The sequence below is a fragment of the Schistocerca cancellata genome, chromosome 1 (assembly GCF_023864275.1).
Source record: "Schistocerca cancellata isolate TAMUIC-IGC-003103 chromosome 1, iqSchCanc2.1, whole genome shotgun sequence".
Classification (NCBI taxonomy): Eukaryota; Metazoa; Arthropoda; class Insecta; order Orthoptera; family Acrididae; genus Schistocerca; species Schistocerca cancellata.
This window is the reverse complement of record NC_064626.1, coordinates 1,273,940,858-1,273,963,880: the sequence shown is the minus strand read 5'-3', so window position 1 is coordinate 1,273,963,880 and position 23,023 is coordinate 1,273,940,858. Positions and strand designations below refer to the sequence as shown.

The 23,023-nt window shown below is 45.8% G+C and overlaps 1 protein-coding gene across 1 annotated transcript in view; it reads left to right on the top strand.

Moving 5' to 3' along the window:
* The window catches only part of LOC126145824 (maternal embryonic leucine zipper kinase-like), a 393,633-nt gene that overhangs the window by 197,320 nt on the left and 173,290 nt on the right, over window positions 1-23,023 (top strand). The window contains exon 11 of the mRNA XM_049915586.1: window positions 1,912-2,149. Coding sequence (XP_049771543.1) covers window positions 1,912-2,149 — 238 coding nt within the window. The remainder of the gene's footprint in view (window positions 1-1,911; window positions 2,150-23,023) is intronic.

Here is a 23,023-nt window from a genome sequence, read left to right as displayed (position 1 = left end):
ATTGGAAGTGAAAGAACGTAAAATAATGAGGAAAATCCTAGGACCAGCAACTAAAGATGGCGTGCATTATCCAAAAGCCAATGCAGAAATATATAAAAATATCTCCAAAATAACAGACACAATGCGCGTGAGAAGAATCCAATTCAAACAGATTAACACACAAAATCCATACATTTTTAAAGAACAAAACTACAAGACCGAACTGGTACAAACAGACGGAAAAAGACCTGAGAGAATTAGTGTCTCCAAATCTACACGACAGAAATGAAATCAGAAAAATCACAAACACACGGGGTCCCACAGGGTTCGCTCTTAGGTCCTTTACTGTTCTTGATATACATTAATGACTTACCATTCCACATTGATGAAGATGCAAAGTAAGTTCGTTTTGCTGATGATACAAGTATAGTAATAACATCCAAAAACCAAGAACTAAGTGATGTAATTGTAAATGATGTTTTTCACAAAATTATTAAGTGGTTCTCAGCAAACGGACTCTCTTTAAATTTTGATAAAACACAGTATATACAGTTCCGTACAGTAAATGGCATAACTCCAGTAATAAATATAGACTTTGAACAGAAGTCTGTAGCAAAGGTAGAATTTTCAAAATTTTTAGGTGTGTCCATTGATGAGAGGTTAAACTGGAAGCAACACATTGATGGTCTGCTGAAACGTCTGAGTTCAGCTACGTGTGCTATTAGGGTTATTGCAAATTTCGGTGATAAGAATGTCAGTAAATTAGCTTACTATGCCTACTTTCATTCACTGCTTTCGTATGGCATCATATTCTGGGGTAATTCATCGTTGAGTAGAAAAGTATTCATAGCTCAAAAATGTGTAATCAGAATAATAGCTGGAGTCCACCCACGGTCATCCTGCAGACATCTATTTAAGGATCTAGGGATCCTCACAATAACCTCACAGTATATATATTCACTATTGAAATTTGTTGTTAATAATCCAACCCAGTTCAAAAGTAATAGCAGTGTGCACAGCTATAACACCAGGAGAACGGATGATCTTCACTATGCAGGGCTAAATCTGACTTTGTCACAGAAATTATGCTGCCACAAAAGTCTTTGGTCACCTACCAAACAGCATCAAAAGCCTGACAGATAGCCAACTAACATTTAAAAATAAATTAAAAGAATTTCTAGATGACAACTCCTTCTACTCATTGGCTGAATTTTTAGATATAAATTAAGGGGGAAAAATAAGAAAATAAAATAAAAAACAAAAAAAGCAACAACAACTTAAACATTAGTGTCATGCAATATTTTGTGTAATGTAATATCTTGTACAGACATCTTTTATTAACCTGACACGTTCCACATCATTACGAAGCGTCGTATTCATGATCTATGGAACAAGTATTAATCTAATCTAAGAAGACAGAAAAACTAACCGACATACGTGGTCTACGCAACGAAAGCTAGCCCATTCGTAGCGTATGAAGGAATACTGGGCGAAAGGGAAGGCCAACAAATGTTGATTACGCGTGGTCCTCAGTGATCGATCGGAGAAGAAGAAGAAGAAGAAGAAGAAGAAAAGAAAGAAATGGCACGTGGGACTTTTGAACGGTGCTCGCTTTGCAGTCCAACGACGTGACCACTATTTTTCGGTATTGTTCGTTGCGTTTGGTCTGGGCGGACGTCACATGACATCCGATCAAGTAGATCGTTGATTCCTTTACGCCTGGAGCGATCACTGCTTTTTTTTTTTTTACCGTTGAATACATCTGTTTCCTGTTTCCATGCTTGATCCGTGTTCAGCCTTTGACGGACTATCCACTGGGCCATCTTACCAAACAATCTGAGGGGGCTGCGATGGGGAATTTCCCTTGTTAGCAACGGGCATTGTTCCACAGGTGCGGAACATTATGATGTGACCTTCCACGTGTTGTTGCAGCCCCGGCGGCGAGGCCGGCGAGGAGGCGGGGGCGGGCAGCGGCGGCGGCGGCGGCAGCGGCAGCGGCAGCGGCAGCAGCAACGCGTCGACGCCGTGCGCCGCGACGCCGCGGTGCGCGCGCAAGGTGCTGGGCGGGCTGGAGCGCAGCCTGCAGCGCGTGCGGCACGTGCTGACGCCGCGCAGGGCCCGGGACCGCGACAGGGACAGCAGGGACGGGCCCTGCCTCCTGGCCGCCAAGGTACGCAGCCTCCACTGGCCGTGGGTTGGTTCAAATGGCTCTGAGCACTATGGCACTTAACAGCTTTGGTCATCAGTCCCCTAGAACTTTGAACTACTTAAACCTAACTAACCTAAGGACAGCACACAACACACAGTCATCGCGAGGCAGAGAAAATCCCTGACCCCGCCGGGAATCGAACCCGGGAACCCCGTGGGTTGGGTTATTGGTGGGGGAGCAGGCCAGACAGCGATGTCATCGGTCTCGCCGGATTAGGAAAGGACGTGGGAGCAAGTCGGCGGAGCCCTTTCGAAGGAACCATCCCGGCATTTGCCAGGGGCGATTTAGGGAAACCACGGAAAACCTCAATCACGATGGCCGGACGCGGGATTGAACCGTCGTCCTCCCGAATGCGAGTCCAGTGTGCTAGCCATTGCGCCATCTCGCTCTCCTCAGATAAGTGTTTCCAGTTCACAAAGCAATTGCCATAACACACAGAATATAGGAAAAAGGCATAAACTTCTTCTCTTCATGAACTCAGCTTTCGGGAAACATTATAAGGTAAGCAAAACATTGGACGAACCTAGCCCGTGCCGAGTGCCAGGTACCACAAAGCCAGATGTTCCCCTTAGGTTCGTTGCTAATGGAGAATTTGGTTTGTCAACTAATGTGATGCAGCCACTTGCTGGAAGAGCTTGATCTTTGCAAAAAGTAGTATAACCACCATTCAGTTAGTAGTTGTCTAAAGCGAAATGCCAGATTAAAGTGACATCTACAATTTTATCCAACAAGTGGCAAGTTTTCATTGTCTCCCTCGAATTTTCGGGAGGAATAAAGTGTTGCCTTCTCCTTCACAATTGTGTTCGCATTCAGCACGAAGTAAAATTCGAAGATGATACAGAAGATACAGTTACAAACTACAGTCACAGTGCAGCGAAAACTGTGCACAACAATTTGGCAGATCGTTTCGTTAGCAGCTGCGCGGGACGCAAGTGGCAGTATTCTCTGATTGCAGCCAAATAAAAAGCACACTCAAAGGAAGAATTTTTTTTACTTGTTGTCACTTAGCACGGAAACAACTGTACTTAGTTACGCCTTTTTATGCGCTAAATTGTTTGCGAAAGGATAATAAAAATTATTACAAGTACTCACCTGTCATCTCCTGTGACGGAAAGGTGTCAAAAATGCCGTTCATGTAACTTACATATTTTTATTCCAAGCTTCAGTCTTCTTTAATCTAGTTCAGTACTAATCATGGAATAATAGTCCCATCCACATCCGTCTGTTAGCCCGTCAGTGAGAGAGCACCGCGAGTTCCTGCTGCTAATAAGGCGGGTACACCGTTTGTTTATTAAATATCTTTACGAGTTTCAAACGGGAGCGAGTTCAGAAATGGATCGACACTGTAATTGATGTGTACAGATGCGAGCTGAGTTGCTGACCCTTCGCTCACAGCTGCAGGCAGTGTTGACTTCTGTCACACAGCTTCAGGCTGCTGCCAAGGGGCATCACTCTGGGGGGTGGGACGCGGGAATGCGAGGGACGTGGAGCACGTCCCACGTGCCTCCCCGGTTCGTTTGACGAACAGTTTTCGGGCGTTATCTGTGGCTGACGAAGTCTCTGAGCCGGATGCTGTCGTCCACCCTGTTCCAGAGGACGTTGCTCGGCCCGCAAGGTCTGGGCATTCACAGAGGGTGGGCTTGCTGTTAGTTGGGAGCTCCAACGTTAGGCGCGTAATGGGGCCCCTTAGGAACATGGCTGCCAAGGAAGGAAAGGAAGCCAGCGTGCACTCTGTGTGCATACTGGGGGAGTCATTCCGGATGTGCAAAGGATGCTTCCGGATGCCATGAAGACTACAGGGTGCATCCAACTGCAGATGGTGGCTCGTGTCGGTACCAGTGACGTGTGTCGCTTTGGATCGTAGGAGATTCTCTCTGGTTTCGGGCGTCTAGCGGAAATGGTAAAGACTTGCGAGATTAAGGCGAAGTTCACCATCTGCAGCATTGTCGACAGAACTGTCTGTGGTCCTTTGGTCCAGAGCCGACTGGATGGTCTGAATCAGAGGCTCAGGCGGTTTTGTGACTGTGTAGGCTGCAGATTCCTTGACTTTCGCCATCGGGTGGTGGGTTTCCGGGTTCCGCTTAATAGGCCAGGAGTCCACTACACACAGGTAACGGTGGCTGTGTGGAAGGGACTGTGCGGTTTCTTAGGTTAGAGAGTCTCAGGAAACCACAGAAAGAGCGTCCGTATAAAAGAGGGCAGGCAAAACACAGTAAGGTGGTTGTAGAAACGATCGGTATTGTTGTAAATTGTTGTAGCTGTGTTGGGAAAGAATCAGAGCTCCAAGCCCTAATAGAAAGCACTGAAGCTCAAATAGTTACAGGTACGGAAAGCTGGCTAAAGCCGGAAATAAGTTCAGCCGAAACTTTTTCAAGCGATCTAACAGTGTTCAGAAACGATACATTAAATGCAGTTGGTGGTGGAGTATTTATTGCTGTCAGTAGTAGTTTACCTTGTAGTGAAATTGAAGTAGATAATTCCTGCGAAATAGTATGGGTAGAGGTTATACTTGATAATCGGACTAAACTATTAATTGGATCGTTTTACCGACTCTTCGACTCATAAGATATAGTTGCCGAACAGCTGAAAGAAAACTTGAGTCTAATTTCAAATAGGTACCCCTCTCATACAATTATAGTCGGTGGCGACTTCAGTCTACTCTCGATATGCTAGAAAAATTGTACGTTTAAAGCCGGCGGCAGGCATAAAACGTCATCCGAAATTGTACTGAATGCTTTCTCAGAAAATTATTGTGAACAATTAGTTCATGAGCCCACTCGAAGGGTAAATGGTTGCGAAAGCATACTTGACCTCTTAGTAACAAATAATCCTGGACAAATAGGGAGTATCATGAAGAAAGCATGGATTAGCGACCATAAGGCAGTTGCTGCTAGGCTGAACACCGTAACACTCACAACCATCAAAAAGAAACACGAAGTACATCTCTTTAATAAAGCTGATAAAAATGCTCTTAACGCCTTTTTAAGACACAGTCTCCACTCCTCCCGATCTGATCACGTAAGCGTAGAAAAGATGTGGAATGATTTCAGAGAGATAGTATCGACGGCAATTGAGAGATATATACCACATAAATTAATAAGTGGTGATACTAATCCCCCATGGTACACAAAACGGGTCAGATCGCTGTTGCAGAAGCAACGAAAAAAGAATGCCAAATTTAAAAGAACGCAAAATCCCGAAGATTGGCAAAGTTTTAAAGAAGTTCGAAACATAGCACGTGCTTCAATGCGAGATACTGTTAATAATTTCCACAACAAAACTGTCTCTTGGAATCTGGCAGAAACCCAAAGAGGTGCTGGTCATATACAAAACACACCAGTGGCTAGACGCACTGCGCGGTAACAACAGTGAAGTCACTGATGACAGTGCCACCAAAGCAGAAATTCCTTCACCAAAGAAGACGAAGTAAATATTCCCGAATTGCACTCAAGAACAACTGCGAAGATGAGAAACATGGAAGTAGATATCCTCGGTGTAGCAAAGCAGCTTAAATCACTTAATAAAGGCAAGGCCTCCGGTCCAGATGGTATACCAGTCAGGTTCTTTCAGATTATGCAGATGCAATAGCTCCATATTTAGCAGTTATATACAACCGCTCAGTCACAGAAAGTTCCGTACCTGAAGACTGGAAAGTTGTTCAAGTCACACTAATACCCCAAAAGGGAAATAGGAGTAATCCGCTGAATTACAGGCCCATATCACTAATGTCGATATGCAGTGGGGTTTTATAACGTATTCTATATTCGAACAATACCTCGAAGAAAACGATTTAGTGACACAGCACGGTTTCAGGAAAAATCGTTCTTGCGGAACATAACTAGCTCTTTATACCCATGAAGTAATGAATGCTATCGACAGGGGATGTCAAATTGACTCTATATTTTTAGATTTTCAGAAGGCTTTGGACACCGTTGCTCACAAGCGTCTTGTAACTAAACTGTGTGCCTATGGAAAATCGCCTCAGTTGTGCGACTGGATTCGTGTTTTCCTATCAGAAAGGTCACAGTTCGTAGTAATAGACGGAAAGTCATCGAGTAAAACAGAAGAAATATCCGGCGTTCCCCAAGGAAGGTTCTCTGTTGTTCCTGATCTATATTAACGACATAGACAATTTGAGTAGCCCTCTTCAATTGTTTGCAGATGATGCCATCATTTTCCGTCTTGTAAAGTCATCAGATGACCGAAACGATTTGCAAATAAAGAAAAGTGTGAAGCTATTAACATGAATCACAGAAACCTGAAGGCTGTATATTCAAGTAAATACGTTTCTCTCTCGCTCTCTCTCTCTCTCTCTCTCTCTCCCTCTCTCTCTCTCTCTCTCTCTCTCTACTGACTGGTTTGATGCGGCCCGCCACAAATTCCTTTCCTGTGCTAACCTCTTCAGTACTTAGGGATTGCAAATACAAATAACCTAAATTGGAACGATTACATAGATAGTGTTGTGGGTAGAGCAAACCAAAGACTGCGACTGATTGGCAGAACACTTAGCATGTGCAACGGGTCTAGTAAAGGGACTGCTTACACCACGCTTGTCCGCCCTGTAATGGAGTATTGCTTTGGAGTATTAATTGGTGGCTTGCAGGGTGTAGATGCAGATAGAGGGGAGCGCGGTAACGACAAGTTTCTGCTAGGAATTGTCTTACACGTGGACGATGACGCAAGCTGAACGGAAGAAGCGTCGGCTAGCGAGAATGAATGGCTGCCGAATGAATACTACAGAAAGAAGCAAAAACACCGAATGTAGGTGTTAGTAGACAACAGGTGGAAGGTTTCGACGAGTGTCCGTAGAATAGCAACCCACTGCCGTGGACATCCGGCGCACGAACAGTATTCAGACTGCGCCGGTGTAAAGACGGCTGAGACAATGCGCAGCCGGGCACCGCCGGGCCGGGGCTACCTGCAGCCGGAGCATCAGCTTTGTCCCTGTCCAGCTAACACGCCGGCCTCCGAGCTCCGCTCCGTTAGGACGCCAGTGGCTATCGTGTGGACGGATAATGAGCTTCGGGGCTTTCGTCCGCTGCCTTTGTGGCGGGGCAGCAGCTTAGCCGGGAGCTGCTTCCGTTTTCTCCTCCTCCTCCTCCTCCTCCTCCTCCTTTCTCGGCCGAGGCGAGCGCACCATTGTGTTTATTTTGACCAATTTAATTTTGGATGCGGCGCAGCTGGCCACACCGCGCGAAGTGGAGTGTGGGGGAGGCGCGACACAAAGGCGGCGGCGGCGTCCCGCTACCCGCCGAGAGGCGCCACGGCGGCTTTGTCCGCCCCGCCGCTCCGGGAACGCCCCCGCCACTGTGCGCGCCTCGCCTCCTCCGGGCTTCCAGGAGGCCCGGCCATTAGCGCTCTATTTATAGACATACCGGAAAATTAGCCCATTTGTGCAGCCGTTCCCACGTTTTTGTGACGCGTCTTCAAGTCGCTGGCCTCGCTGGACCTGTAATCGATACAGCCGGACTCTGTGGCTGCTACAAGATACGGTCTGCTTCCGGGCCGGTCCAACAAGAGGGCGCTGCCAGACGTCCAGAGGCGACGTACCGTAACTGCTGCGACAGTGCAGCGGCGGTCCCTGTAGGTGTCGCAAGTGTCGGAAATGTAAAGATGTTTCTCCGCAACAACCTTTCTGCGGCCGCTAACCCCGAGTGCAGTCAGATACTAACTACACTACTGGCCATTAAAATTGCTACACCACGAAGATGACGTACTACAGACGCGAAATTTAACCGACAGGAAGAAGATGCTGTGATATGAAAATGATTAGCTTTTCAGAGCATTCGCACGAGGTTGGCGCCAGTGGCGACATCTACAACGTGCTGACATGAGGAAAGTTTCCAACCGATTTCTCATACACAAATAGCAGTTGACCGGCGTTGCCTGGTGAAACGTTGTGGTGATGCCTCGTGTAAGGAGGAGAAATGCGTACCATCACGTTTCCGACTTTGATAAAGGTCAGATTGTAGCCTATCGCGATTGCGGTTTATCGTATCGCGTCATTGCTGCTCACGTTGGTCGAGATCCAATGACTGTTAGCAGAATATGGAATCGGTGGGTTGAGGAGGGTCATACGGAACGCCGTGCTGGATCCCAACGGCCTCGTATCACTAGCAGTCGAGATGACAGGCATCTTAGCCGCATGGCTGTAACGGATCGTGCAGCCGCGTTCGATCCCTGAGTCAACAGATGGGGATGTTTGCAAGACAACAACCATCTCCACGAACAGTTCGACGACTTTTGCAGCAGCATGGACTATCAGCTCGGAGACCGTGGCTGCGGTTACCCTTGACGCTCCATCGCAGACAGGAGCGCCTGCGATTGTGTACTCGACGACGAACCTGGGTGCACGAATGGCAAAACGTCATTTTTTCGGATGAATCCAGCATCATGGTGGTCGCATCCGTGTTTGGCAACATCGCGGTGAACGCACATTGGAACCGTGTATTCGTCATCGCCATACTGGCGTATCATCCGGCGTGATGGTATGGGGTGCCATTGGTTACACGTCTCGGTCACCTCTTGTTCGCATTGACGGCACTTTGAACAGTGGACGTTACATTTCGGATGTGTTACGACCCGTGGCTCTAACCTTCATTCGATCCCTGCGGATCCCTGCATTTCAGCAGTATAATGCACAACCGCATGTTGCAGGTCCTGTACTGGCCTTTCTGGATACAGAAAATGTTCGACTGCTGCCCTGGCCAGCACATTCTCCAGAACTCTCATCAATTGAAAAGGTCTGGTCAATGGTGGCCGAGCAACTGGCTCGTCGCAATACGCCAGTGACTACTCTTGATGAACTGTGGTATCGTGTTGAAGCTGCATGGGCAGCTGTACCTGTACACGCCATCCAAGCTCTGTTTGACTCAATGCTTAGGCGTATCAAGGCTGTTATTACTGCTAGAGGTGGCTGTTCTGGGTACTGATTTCTCAGGATCTATGCACCCAAATTTCGTGAAATTGTAATCACATGTCACTTTTAGTATAATATATTTGTCCAATGAATACCCGTTTATCATCTGCATTTCTGCTTGGTGTAGCAATTTTAATGGCCAGTGGTGTACTTAAGTTCCTCCCCATCAGCATTACCACATGACTAGGCTTTGGAACGAAAAAGATTTTTTTTAAATGTCGAAAGACAAATGATATTTACTTCTTGCAGGTGTTTTACTATTTTACTAATGCGTCACATTGGTGACATTTGATACTGCTTATGTCTAACTATCTTTGTTTGTAGAGAATGATGAAGCAATTCTCGATGCGTCTCGAGCTACAACTCCTCAAAGAAGAAAGCTAGCTATCTACGTTGAGGGTAGAAACTTGTAACAAAAAATGCTTGCTCTGCGCCACTCCTGTCCCTAGCGGCACCTGTTTCGCACACACGCTGCATCCCCGTGTAAGATCAGCCCAAAGCTTCATTTAATCACAGTCTACTGAAACTGACCAGCACAACTGAAGACATTAAGCATGTAAATAGTTAAGCATTGGATTAGGCACCTCATGGGCTTCAGTGGCGGAAACACACACAGATGGCGTGCATGAGTAATTTTAAAATAAAATTTTTAATTAAAAGCAATTAATAAGAATAAAAAATTACACTCTTAAACAAAACATTCTAAAGATGGAATATATTAAAATAATACATACACACAATCGAATATACTACATAAAAATAGTATTTCCATACAACAGCAGTAGACTGCGATCACATAATGGCAAGTGAACCTTTCGTTTTTACCTGTCAGAAAATTTCAGTTTACCACTCAGGGGAACCAGAGGGATTTCTGAATACGTATAAAAATCTGTAAATGGAAGGTGATTTACACGGCGAAGGATTTATTATGTTAGTCAACTTGTGAGAAGCCAATGTACAGGGTGTATCAAAAAGAATCATCAGATGTGGCACGTTTATATTTCTGAAACTAGTGAACATATACAGTGAATTTTGTTTTTTGATGAACGGGAAACTCAGAAAGATTTTTCATACATTTTCATACGTGTTCAATATGCCCCCTACCGAGCGAGGTGGCGCAGTGGTTAGGACACTGGACTCGCATTCAGAGGACGATGGTTCAAACCCGCGTCCGGCCATCCAGATTTACGTTTTCCGTGATTTCCCTAAATCGCTCCAGGTAAATGCCGGGATGGTTCCTCTGAAAGGGCACGGCCGATTTCCTTCCCCATCCTTCCATAATCTGAGCTGGTGCTCCGTCTCTAATGACCTCGTTGTCGACGGGACGTTAAACACTATTCTCCTCCTTCTCCCAATATGCCCCCCTTGATATGCACAGCATATGTCGATGCGGTATTCAGATTGTTCCCACACTGCAGCGAGCATGTCTTGAGTTACAGCTTCCACCGCTGCTGTTATGCGATGTGTCAGTTCATTCATTGTTGTTGTTACGGAGACCCATAAACTGAGTCTTTTATAAACTTCCACAAGAAATAATCACATTCAGTCAGGTCCAGTGACCTTGGAGGCCAGTAATGTAAGTCTGATTCATTTGGTCCAATGCGGCCGATCCATCGTTCAGTAATCCTCTGATTTAAAAATTCCCGCACTTTCAGATGCCATTGTGGGGGATGTCCCATCCATTTGGTAAATGAAGTCGTTCGAATCAGTCTCCAGTTGTGGGAAAAGAAAGTTCTCAAGCATATCAAGATATGTGCTTCCCGTAAAAGTGTTCTTGTCAAAGAAAAATTGACCATACACCTTTCCCGTGAAACTGCACAAAACACACAAATTTTGGAGAGTCCTCCTCATATTGTACAATTTCATTTCGTTGTTCCGTACCCCATATTCTCACACTATGACGGTTCACCTTTTCTTTTTAAATGGAATATTGCCTCATCACTAAACACTAAGCGTGGAAGAAAACTGTCATCCTCCATCTTGCCAAATGCGAAGTTACAGAACTCCACACATTGTTCTTTGTCACTTTAACTAAGAGCTTGCAGTAGCTGCATGTTGTATGGTTCCGTGTGTAAACGGAGACGAAGCACACGCCAGACGTACAGTGGGGGGACGGCGGGCATGTTGAGCCGTCGAGCTGCGCGGCGGACGGAGTGGCGGATGCGTTCGACGCGTGTCAGACACGCAGGGAGGGCACGGCGGATTGCCTTTGCAGAAGCAACCTGTTTCTCGGAGTTGTTCATGCCATCGTGTAATGGTCTGTGCTGTAGGAGGATCCGCACCATACCGAGTACGAAAGGCACGCTGAACAGTTATTACTGACCCGCACTGCGAAAAACGTAGAACACAAAACGCTTTCTGTTATCCAGACATCGCAGGTTCGAATCCTGCCTCGGGCATGGATGTGTGTGATGTCCTTAGGTTAGTTAGGTTTAGGTAGTTCTAAGTTCTAGGGGACTGATGACCATAGATGTTAAGTCCCATAGTGCTCAGAGCCATTTGAACCATTTGTTATCCAGACACCATATTTACTAGAAATGAAGTGGGCGCACACTGCTGCTTCCTAGCGGGAACCATGTAAAACTCGAGAGTTTGCTCTTCCCAACAGTAAGTTGTTCACGCACATATCTCAAACAACCACTTGTGGTGTTGCACTTCTTCTTACGTCCGTGCTTGCTATGAAAATAAGACGAGGAATTGCGCCTTTTGCAAGACATCTTTTCAGTTTCGTTTTACCCAGACATGTTTCAGCACTTTTTTTGCTATCTTCAGTGGGTTTATTTTCTCACTTACATGAAGCTGCTGGGTATTTATGTTGGTAGGTAGTCTGCTACACAATGTACAACTTGTCATGGCTTTGATGTTGTAGTGTTTTCTCATATGTTTTGGCGAGGTGCATACGCTGATTTCTGTGACTTTTGGTGGTCTGACGACGCACTTTCTAAGAAGTTTCAAACCTTGAAAATTCGTAGAAAGTTCGTTGTCAGTAGCATCATGTAAGAAAGAAAATAAAACACTGAAGATCGCATAAAAACTGATGAAACATGTCTGGGTAAAGCGAAATTGAAAAGGTGTCTTGCATAAGGCGGAATTCCGTGTCCTATCTCAAATAATATAATAGTTACGATTTTTTGAAAAATTGGATTATTCATTTTGAATCACCCTGTATATCAATTGCGTTTGTGTTTGCGTCCAGTTGCTGTGATGAATTGTGACACGTGGCTGTCATAGTTTACGCTGATCGGCCAACATTATCACCACGTGCCTAATACCCGGTATGTCCACCTTTGGCACGGTTAACAGCGGCGACACGTCGTGGCATTGAAGCAATGAGGTCTTGGTAGATCACTGGAAGGAGTTGGCACCACATCTGAACACACGTGTCTCCTAATTCCGGGGAGGGGCGATGAGACCTGACGCCACGTTCAATCGGATCCCAGTTCCTTTAACCACTCCATCACACTCCTGGCCTTATCATATGGCGCATTATCTTGTTGAAAAATGCAAATGCCATCGGGAAACGTGATCGTCAGAGGGGTGTACGTGGTCTGCAACCAGTGTGCGATACTCCTTGGGCGTCATGGTGCTATGCACCATCTCCACCGGACCCTTTGGATGCCCACGTGGGTGTTCCCCAGAGCATAATGGAGCCTCCACCAGCTTGTCTCCGTTCCGCTATACAGGAATCAAGGAGCTGTTCACCTGGAAGACGACGGACTCGCGCCCTCCCATCGGCATGATGAAGATGGTGTCGGGATTCATTAGACCCTGCAACGAACCAGTGCCTATGGTCACGTGCCCGTATCAGTCGTAGTGTTGTCATTGGCACATGCGTGGGTCGTCGGGTGCAGAGGTCCATCCTCATGAGTGTTCTGTACACTGTATATTCAGACACACTTGTAATCAGTATCCAGTCTGGTCTTAGTTCCGCCACAGGTCGCCGCATTTTACCGGTCTGCACAACCTACGACGTCCGACATTTGTGATGAAGGGCGGCCGCCCAATCCCACGATGTCTGGACGTAGTTTCATCTCGATTTGGCCACGTGTTGAAGACACTCGCCACAGCACCTGCAGTTTCCGAAATGCTCGCGCCGAGAGTCCGGACCGCCACAGTCTGCCCTCGGTCAAACTCAGACAGACCGCGCGCGCCTTCCCACGTTGTATACACAGGCAGCACCCTCGCTGGCACTACGCGCGCCGTGCGTGTGTCTGGCCAGCAGTTACTGCTCGCCAGGTGACGCCGCAGTCGCCTGGACGGGCTGGGCTTGCATCGGTAGTAGGTCGGTGGTCGTGACTTTCTGGCTGACCAGTGTGTGCTCGTCCTCAGGTCTGTGAGCAGTCGCCCAGCAGGTAATAAAGTGCCTTCCTTCAGGCGTAGCAGCACAGTGCTCCCTCCATAGCGGCCGCAAAATTTGCTCTGGCCATGTCCTTTCATCTGTCTGGCGAGGACGAATTAGTCGTTCTAAATTATTTGCTAGCAACTTTCGTTGTTGTTAAATAACTCAACATTTACCACACTTGCCTTATGTTGCAAAGCCTTCAGTTTTTGAAAAATCGTATGTTCACCGATATCAGCAAAATGCCCTGTTTGGTCGTTAATCTTGTACTGTCGGATCGACTTTTTCATCCGTTATACAGGTAGTTGCATCTCCCTCCGCTAGAGACTAACTGCCTGTCCCGCCACGTGTAATGGTTGGGAAGAGTGTACCAGCGAGGAGGCACTGTTTAGAGGGTCCGCGATTTCCCTGCTACTGGACTATCGCTTCGCTTAAATACAGTACAAATCCGTTCATAGTTTTCAGCTCCGCGCTACAGGTACCTCATTTCGTCTCGATGGCAACCAGCTAATCACCAGCCGATACCTTTTTCTCCTTTCCGAAATAGATGTGTGCGCAGATCGGAAGTGTACTATTAATGAAACTCATAACGTATAAGGTTCTGTGCCGCAACGGTTCCAGAACCTGGACGTAGCTCTTCTAGCACAATGCTGTCGGCAACTACGCCATCCGAACATACATCGTTGCCCAGTTCAAAGTAACAATTGTCAGTAGCTCTCTTCCAGGCAGCCACGCCCCTCAGAAACTCGCCTGCATAACTTAGCGGACCCTACCCTAGTGGGGAGGATATGGCGGAGTGGGACAGTGAGCAAGTCGGAGATGCTTTAGTTGGTGAGGTTTATGTACAAAAGGCAAAGATGCCAATTGGCATGCAGTTCCAGTCTGGAGTATCTTATTTATCTTCTTACAGCTTGAACATTAATCTTATATTCTTTTCTGATCTCACTGTTCAGTATCTGTATCCATAGCTTTACTTCCCATGTATCACAACGGTACGTGGTGGAGGGTATTCCTACATATTGACGTCATTCCTAGGTATTTCATGTGTGCTTGACTCCCAGGGAAAAAGATTGTCACTAACTTTCTTTAGGAACTCAAATTTCTCTAATTTACGCGACACGGCCTTTACGGGAGGTTTATTTTTGATGAAGTATAACATATCTGGTATCGATTTGGAACACAGTCTCTTAGAAGTTAGTAACTTGGGCTCCCTGCGATGCGGAACACTTGTTTTGTAGTCTGACAGTGGAATTTGATAAACACCACTGTATCACTCTCGCGGTTACTGTACGTTCCTCTGTACTTAGTATCTTGTCTATCACCTCTACTAATTCTGTCTGACAAATGTCCCATATTCACGAGCCACACTCAATAATCGGTGGAACGATTGTTTCGTAATGTATAAATGAAGTGATGGTATGATTTTTATTGGCCAGGAGACCATGTCTGAGGTTGTTTGGCCACCTAGTGCAAGACTTGTGCGTATTTGTGGTGAAGATGCGATGAAATGATTAGGACAACACAAACACCCAGTCCCAAAGCGAAGAAAATGCCCCACCCCGCTGCGAATCGAACCCGGGACCTCGCGATCCAGATGCAGCGACTAGAAGACTGAGGACTTCTAATCCATAAAGTATGCTTTAAATTCCGCCCCAGAACTTGGACACATTGTACGGAAGATTTTTTATCTTTCAAGAAGCTGCAATTAAGTTAACCCTATTCTGCTACGACTAAGTTCGACTTAGGTTTGCCGCTCTTCTTTCGCGAATTAATCACTCTCTTCTAAAAATTCTTGCTTATATTTCAACCTGGAATCTGCTATTTTCACAGCTAGTCTTATAAGACGTTCCACTTCTTACGCTGGACGGATACTCCTTGATAATTTACAGCTGTTACTGTTTGTAGTAATCGCCAATAGTGTAATAGATAAGTAGTGGATTTCTTCTTTTGTGTATACGCAATAGGTTACATTTATTTACGTCACGTCTTCCTGCATTTCGTACCAGTCTCTCTTTTCATAGGAAAATTAACTCTTGCATTTCTGGTATGCATATAGCTGTGCACATCGACGAGTGGGTCAACGTTCTTACGACCGCTTCACCTGCAAATAGCCACAAAGAGCTGCAAACCTTGCCTGTTGTGCCGCTTGCATACCTACAGAACAGGGCTGTCAGCGAAACAGCTGAGTGGGCTGCTTTATCTGAGAAATAGTTTATGTATGTTTTATAGAAGTCCCATCACGTCATAGGACAAACCGGACGCTGTTTTTGTTTCTGATAAACACACGGCGCCATGGAAACGTAGCAGGTCCAATTCTTTGATAATTTCCAAAGCAGTAACTTGCCTGACGAGGTAGTCGGTCTGGTCCTATCCTGAACATCAGCGGCCGCAGTGGTGTCGTTGACGTGGTAAAATGAAAGCTTAGCTGAAGTAGTGCGGCACACTAGAAGTGAGCCATTCACAAATACAGTCCAAATGTTTGCCCCTGGCTGCTAAATCCTGAGCATCTCAGAATTTTGCGATAGTCGTGGCAGGCGGAAACCTTGGATGGGACCGTGTGCCGTGCCACGTTGCAGTTTGAACAGCAAAGTTCTTCACTCGAAACGACGTGCCAGGCGCAGATTGAGTTGCAGCGCGCACTGGACTGTTGAATGGAGTGTAGTGCGCTGAGCCATCTGACTGCTTCATTGTGACTGGTCCAGGAGAGAGCTGGTGGACAGGTCGTCCCCGTCTCGGCGTGGGAGTCCCGCCATCGGCAGCTCATGAGCTTGTGACCATCAACATTCTGAGAATCAGTGTAAAACCAAGTGTCGCTAAATCCTCTGTATATTTGTGTACATAAGAAGCAATCTGATATGGATACCACGTGCCAGTGCACTGTAGGTACCGAAAAAAAAAACTTTTGGGTTCGTATATGTTTCGTTATTTCCGCCAGCAGTACCAGCACTGCTTCCAGCTACACTTGATCCACAGCGTAATGTTCTCGCAACACCTCCATCTGACGATGAGCCTGCAGTGGGACATGTTCATGGTTCAATAAATCGTAAAAAAAAAGACTGGTTGATAATTTATTACCAGATTAATCGCCAATTTAAATGATAGTCGCAGTATTCGTCATAAACAATGGATATTCTGACATTCTCACTCCTAAAACAGTGTGTGAAAACCGTTGGCCTTCAAAACAATTTCCAGTCGTCTCGGAATGGATCCTGTATAAAAACCGGAATGTTATACCATTCTTCCTACAAGATGGTGGCAACTTCAGATAACGGTGATGGAGATACGTTGCTATCACACACCCTTCTCTCCAAAATAGACCGAAAAAAGCTCATTATTTGGATCTGTTGACTGGTGGTCAGGGGACATGCGACAATTCATCCTCGTGCACACAAAACTTGTTTTGGCCGATGCGAGCTATGTGAACACGAACCCTGTCTTCCTGGAACACAGCATCACCATAGGGGAACAAACATTGTACCATGAGACGGACCTGATCAGCCAAAATGATTATATAATCTTTGGCGGTAATGCGATCTTGCAGAGTAACGGAGGGGACCACGGAAAATGACGATTTGACTGCCCAAATCATCACCGAACCCCGGCCACGTTTCACTCGGCTAAAAGTCGCATACAGAGTGAAATAAGTCGTCCGATCAAATGACTTTAATTCGTTGCTCCATATTTCAGGTTTTATCGCTTCGGCATTACGCTGTTCTGTTCCGGACATTTGCATTGCTGAGCAGTGGTTTTTAATTTGCAGCTCGCCCTGCAGGTCGCTGCTTATGGAGCTCCCTTGGTGCTGACAGGGTTCGCGAGCGCTGTATTCAGTTCTGCGGCGGCTTGTTGCAGCTATCGTACCCTTATTTTTTTTTATTTTATTTTTTTTTTATTTTTTTTTTTTTTTTTTTTTGTGACAGTCCTCGTTGTGACTTCGCGGATGAAGTTTCCCCGCTTCCGTGTCTGCGGTATAAAACTTCGATATGGTGGCTGTTGAAACACCAAATAGTTCGGCGACCTCGGTTACAGAAGAAACCACCTTCTAATGCACTGAGCTCCGGCAAATGCACTCACTACTACACAGAACACTATTTTGACCACGGACTGACTCTTGCAACGTGTTGAGGGTTGGGGACATTGCAGAGATGTCGTTCGTGGTCAGATACAACGTACAACCTGCTAGCGTCTGCATGTATGGTCAAGCATCCATTCCTTGCGGTTTTTCCATATTTTTCTCCAACCCCTGTACGTAGTATTGTTGGTTGTTGCAGCAAAGTTTAAATTTTCTCATTCTGCCTCCTCCTCCATTCTCCTTTATCTGAGATCGGTCCGCTAGCTTCTTCATTTGTATTCTGATTTTAGAAGTTTCATCTGATTTTGAGCTGAGCATCTCCCCGAGGGAACACACGAATTTCACTTCCACTGCTAGTCTTCCCTTGATGTCCATTTCTGTGGTGTTGTGTTGCTAAACCGAGATCCCAAGTATTTGAAGTGCTGAACGCTTTTGAACCTCACGCCATCTATCTCAAGAAATTCTTGCTGCTTTTGTCTTGTTCCTAACTGCATAAAATCCGTTATGTCGTGATTCGCCTTTAGCCTAATCTTTTGTGCGTAATCATACGTATACTCATACATTGCTTTCAGCTCATTGTTCGATTCACTTAGCAGTACTAGATCGTCTACATATGCAAGACAATTGAAATTACCATCCATCTGTAGTCCAACCCGTTCCTGCTGCTTGCATGTCCTCGGAACTGTCTCTGAGATGGCACGGACTAGAACACATGAGAGAGCGTCCCATTGTCTGAGACATGTCTAAATCTCAAACGTTTATGACCTGGTCCACCAGTGACGCACTGCTGGCCCTGACCCATCCACACAAATCTGCACCATTCTCACTGGCTTATCAGGAATTCTGACGTCATATAGTGTATTGTATAGGCTATCCCTGGGGATGCTGTCGTATGCAAGTTGAAAATCGACGAACAGGCTAGAGACATCCTTATCGTATTCTCGGTGTTTTTCAAAAAGTTGTCTTAGGATGAAAACGTGATAAACGTGATCTATCGTCGATCGGTTTGGTCGAAAGCCAGCTCGGTATTTCTGTATGTTGTTATCTGTGAATAGTTGCAATTTTCTGAAGATAATGGTAGTATATCTTGTAAGTTACACTCAGCAAACTGATGCCCGTGTGGTTACCACATTCCAGTTTGCTTCTCTTTTTGTATATCAGGCATTTTCTGGCCAGTTCCCAATCCGCTGGTAATGTCTCAGTCTTCCATATGAACTAAATCAGTTTATATATCTCTGAGTGCAAGCTCTCATTTCCTCCTCTGATTAATTGTTCCGTTATTCTGGCCTACCATGGGTGGCTTGCAGTTTCTTCTGAGTCTTTTTATTGCAATCTTCACATCTTCATCAGTCACTTCCCATTCTTCTTCATCGTCTTTCCTTTCTTTCGTGATGTCTGCAAGTAGCATCTCTTCTGGGTCTGGGCGATTCAAGAATTCTAAGAAGTAACTCTCTATATTTCTATAATTCTTTCCTTTTAATTTATCAAGTTGTTATTGTGATCTCTAATGAAGAAGGTTCGGCTCTGAAATCCACGTTTTCGGTTTTTGATTAGAAAACTTGTATTACGTTTTTTTGTGGGTCTCTACCTCACCTTGTTCTGGTTACATATATTCTCCAATACGTTCTCAGGATTCGCTTCGTCTCCCTCCTGGTGTTGAGAAAACGTTCCTTTTTCTGCTCGTTCTCCGTGTCAGCCAGCCAGTTGCTCCGCGTCCCCTCCGCTTCACGTAGCACTGTGGACACTATTTCCTTCCACATTTCCTCCATGTTCTCTCTTGCTTTCAGGTTGTCTAGGACCTCAGAACGGTTGTTGGTTTCTATAACATATTGTCGATGGCACTTTCTCGCAGTTTCCTAACAGATAAAGCAGGTTCTAGTGTCTGCTTCTTATGTATGTAGGTGAACATCATTTTAGTCGACACGCAATTAGTGTCTTCAGTACCAAAATTTAGTACAATGTTTTCTTTAACTAACAGGTTTCAAGCGAACTAATCGTGACCTGAAAAACTGCATTTATGACTCCCGAGGCCGTTTCTGAAGCACGCTGACAGATATTTTCACTGCTTACTTGTTTAAGGCTTCGAGTGGATACTGTCTTCTCCCAGCTGCAATGATGTGCATTTAACTGAGGCAGAGACTAATGGAAGTGTCGCGACAAATGGAAATTCGAGTCAGAACGGGACTCTGACCCGGGTTTACTGCTTACCACAAGAGCAGCCGCATTAACCTGAACACCCCTGTAGACCTCACCCAAAATTTCAGTGTCACTGATGTTTACAGCTTTGATTTCCGGACACTACTATCAGATGTTCTACGGAGTATGTGTGAATGGAACAGCGCGACTGGGGGTACTGATTTAGTGGGGGACAGTCGTTCAGCCGGCAGCCCGGGGGGAAACATCGGTGGCAGTGAAAGTTGGATTCAGGCCAGGAGCCGCGCTCTGGTGGCCTAGAGGCTGAGATGGCTGCTCGCGGTGACGAGGGAACGAGGATCTAGCAGAAATTTTCGTCAGCGACGGCGTATTTACACTTCTGATCGGTATTCATTGATAAGATTTCATTTCAACCTGACGAACGCAATTAGAAACTTCTGGACAACAGAAGTCGACAAAAAAAAATTCCCAACACTCTTCAAAGCCAGTGGACTTCACAGATTATGCCGGAACTAATAACAAAGAATTCTGTGCCAGTCTTCAAACGTTGCGTTCGCAATACTTAAAAAAACATCTAAGGTAAGGTCACCAAACCCATTTTGGCATTAAAGGAGCGTCATATATTATTAATTTTGTAATGCTTTACAACTAGACTAGAAGCAGTCCATAGGCAGTTACATTGGTATTCTATGGCTTACACGGGTGTCTCGCGTTAGCGTATTGCTGTGCTACGTGGCTCCCACGCGTAAACGTTAAGGTAGCAATGTACGAGGTCTGATCAGAAAGTTCCAGAACATTCGTAATTTCGCGCCATTGGTGTGAGCGAAATATGGTTAGCATCCCTGCACTCGCCGGTGTTTATTATGTAACTACCGCAAGTTTCATTGTTGTATGTCCGTTAGTTGTTGTTCAGTGCTGTAACGAGTAGAACGATGTGTCGCACAGTTCGCGAATTTCGAGATGGCAGAGGTAGAAGAGCAACGGGTCTGCATTAAATATTGGTTGAAACTCAAAAAACCTTTATAGAGAGACACCAAATGATGCAGGAAGCCTACGGTGACGAGTGATTAAGCCGCACTCACTGTTACGAATTGTTCACACGTTTAAAAGTGGGCCTCTTTCAGGACGCCCTTCGAAATCTACCGACGGCGCTCGTGTCAGCAACGTCAACGAAACTCTGCGTGTTACTCGAAGACTAACTGTCCGAGAGATTGCAGAAGAATGTAACATTTCGGTTCACTCGTGTAATGAAATCCTAACACGGCATCCTGGAATGCATCGTGCCGCCGCCAAGTTCGTTCCACGGCTCAAGAGTCAACACCAGAACGGCCTATTGCCTCGCTATTTGTGGAGACTTGTGGATCAGGCAAGTGGGAACGAGATGTTCCTTATGAGAATCATAACTGGTGATAAGTGGGTCTACGGCTATGATGTTGAGACCACGCGTCAGTCGTCACAGTGGGTCGGGAAAGTTTTTCAAGACCACAACAAGCTCGCCAGGTGAGGTCAAAATTAATGTCAGAGCCATACTGATTTCTTTGACTTTGACAGATTAGTTCATCATGAATTCTTGCCACTGGGACAAACTGTTAATCGACGGTATTGTCGGGACGTGTTCCCATGCCTGCGAGAAAATGTGAGAAGGAAACGGCCTGAAATGTGGCCAGACAGTTCATGGCTGCTGCATCTCTACAACGCACCCTCACACTCATCCCTGTTGGTGAGTGACTATTGCACAAAAAACGAAATCACTGTGCTGCCTCATCCTCCATACTCTCCAGACCTGGTCCGTGCCGTCTTCTTTTGATTTCCAAAGTTGAAAAACCTGTTGACAGCGCAAAAAATTCAGGAGATAATACGTCATAAACGTACAGAGGCGTAAACTAGCTTTTGCTTAAAATGGAGCTCAAATTATCCAGTCGATTCCGTGTTTCATAAGGAGAGCACTTGGCGACTTCCGACAATTATTTCAAACCTTTCATAAACTTTTCCCTCATATTTGCTTAAAGTAAAATATTAAACATATTAGCTCATTTGTCAAGTGAGAAGTCGTTTGAAGCTGTTTTTTACTTGTTCGGTTCTTTTCTTTACTGATTCGTCCAACAATTGTTCTTATTGAAGAAACACTTAGCTTCTCATCTCCTTCCATCTTCGTCCATTTTTTCACTGATAATTATCATTTCCTTTGTAAGCTACCGCTTCTGTTTTGCTCTTTTGTGCTGGTGGTTAAGCCTCAGAGCCGAACGTATAAATTTTTCACAACGGATTTTATAACGCTAATTTGTCGCCCTGACACTTATACGCTCTCCAGAAGGGTAAGCTTATCCTTTGCTCTATATGTGACGCTAACTAGTCGTATGCAAATCTGATTAGTTTCTAACCATATCCTCAATATACGCTAGAATGTTCAGATGTGCTGACCTACAAACACTGCCTCCGCCAGGTGGTTGCAAACATGAAATACACAAATAAGGGCATAATAAAATGACAAAGGAAAGTACTAGCTATAAAATGATACACTCAGCAGTGTTAAATTCTTTACTCTTCTGCAATTCACTCTATTCAAGATTACACATTATGAGCAACATTATACACTCCTGGAAATTGAAATAAGAACACCGTGAATTCATTGTCCCAGGAAGGGGAAACTTTATTGACACATTCCTGGGGTCAGATACATCACATGATCACACTGACAGAACCACAGGCACATAGACACAGGCAACAGAGCATGCACAATGTCGGCACTAGTACAGTGTATATCCACCTTTCGCAGCAATGCAGGCTGCTATTCTCCCATGGAGACGATCGTAGAGATGCTGGATGTAGTCATGTGGAACGGCTTGCCATGCCATTTCCACCTGGCACCTCAGTTGGACCAGCGTTCGTGCTGGACGTGCAGACCACGTGAGACGACGCTTCATCCAGTCCCAAACATGCTCAATGGGGGACAGATCCGGAGATCTTGCTGGCCAGGGTAGTTGACTTACACCTTGTAGAGAACGTTGGGTGGCACGGGATACATGCGGACGTGCATTGTCCTGTTGGAACAGCAAGTTCCCTTGCCGGTCTAGGAATGGTAGAACGATGGGTTCGATGACGGTTTGGATGTACCGTGCACTATTCAGTGTCCCCTCGACGATCACCAGTGGTGTACGGCCAGTGTAGGAGATCGCTCCCCACACCATGATGCCGGGTGTTGGCCCTGTGTGCCTCGGTCGTATGCAGTCCTGATTGTGGCGCTCACCTGCACGGCGCCAAACACGCATACGACCATCATTGGCACCAAGGCAGAAGCGACTCTCATCGCTGAAGACGACACGTCTCCATTCGTCCCTCCATTCACGCCTGTCG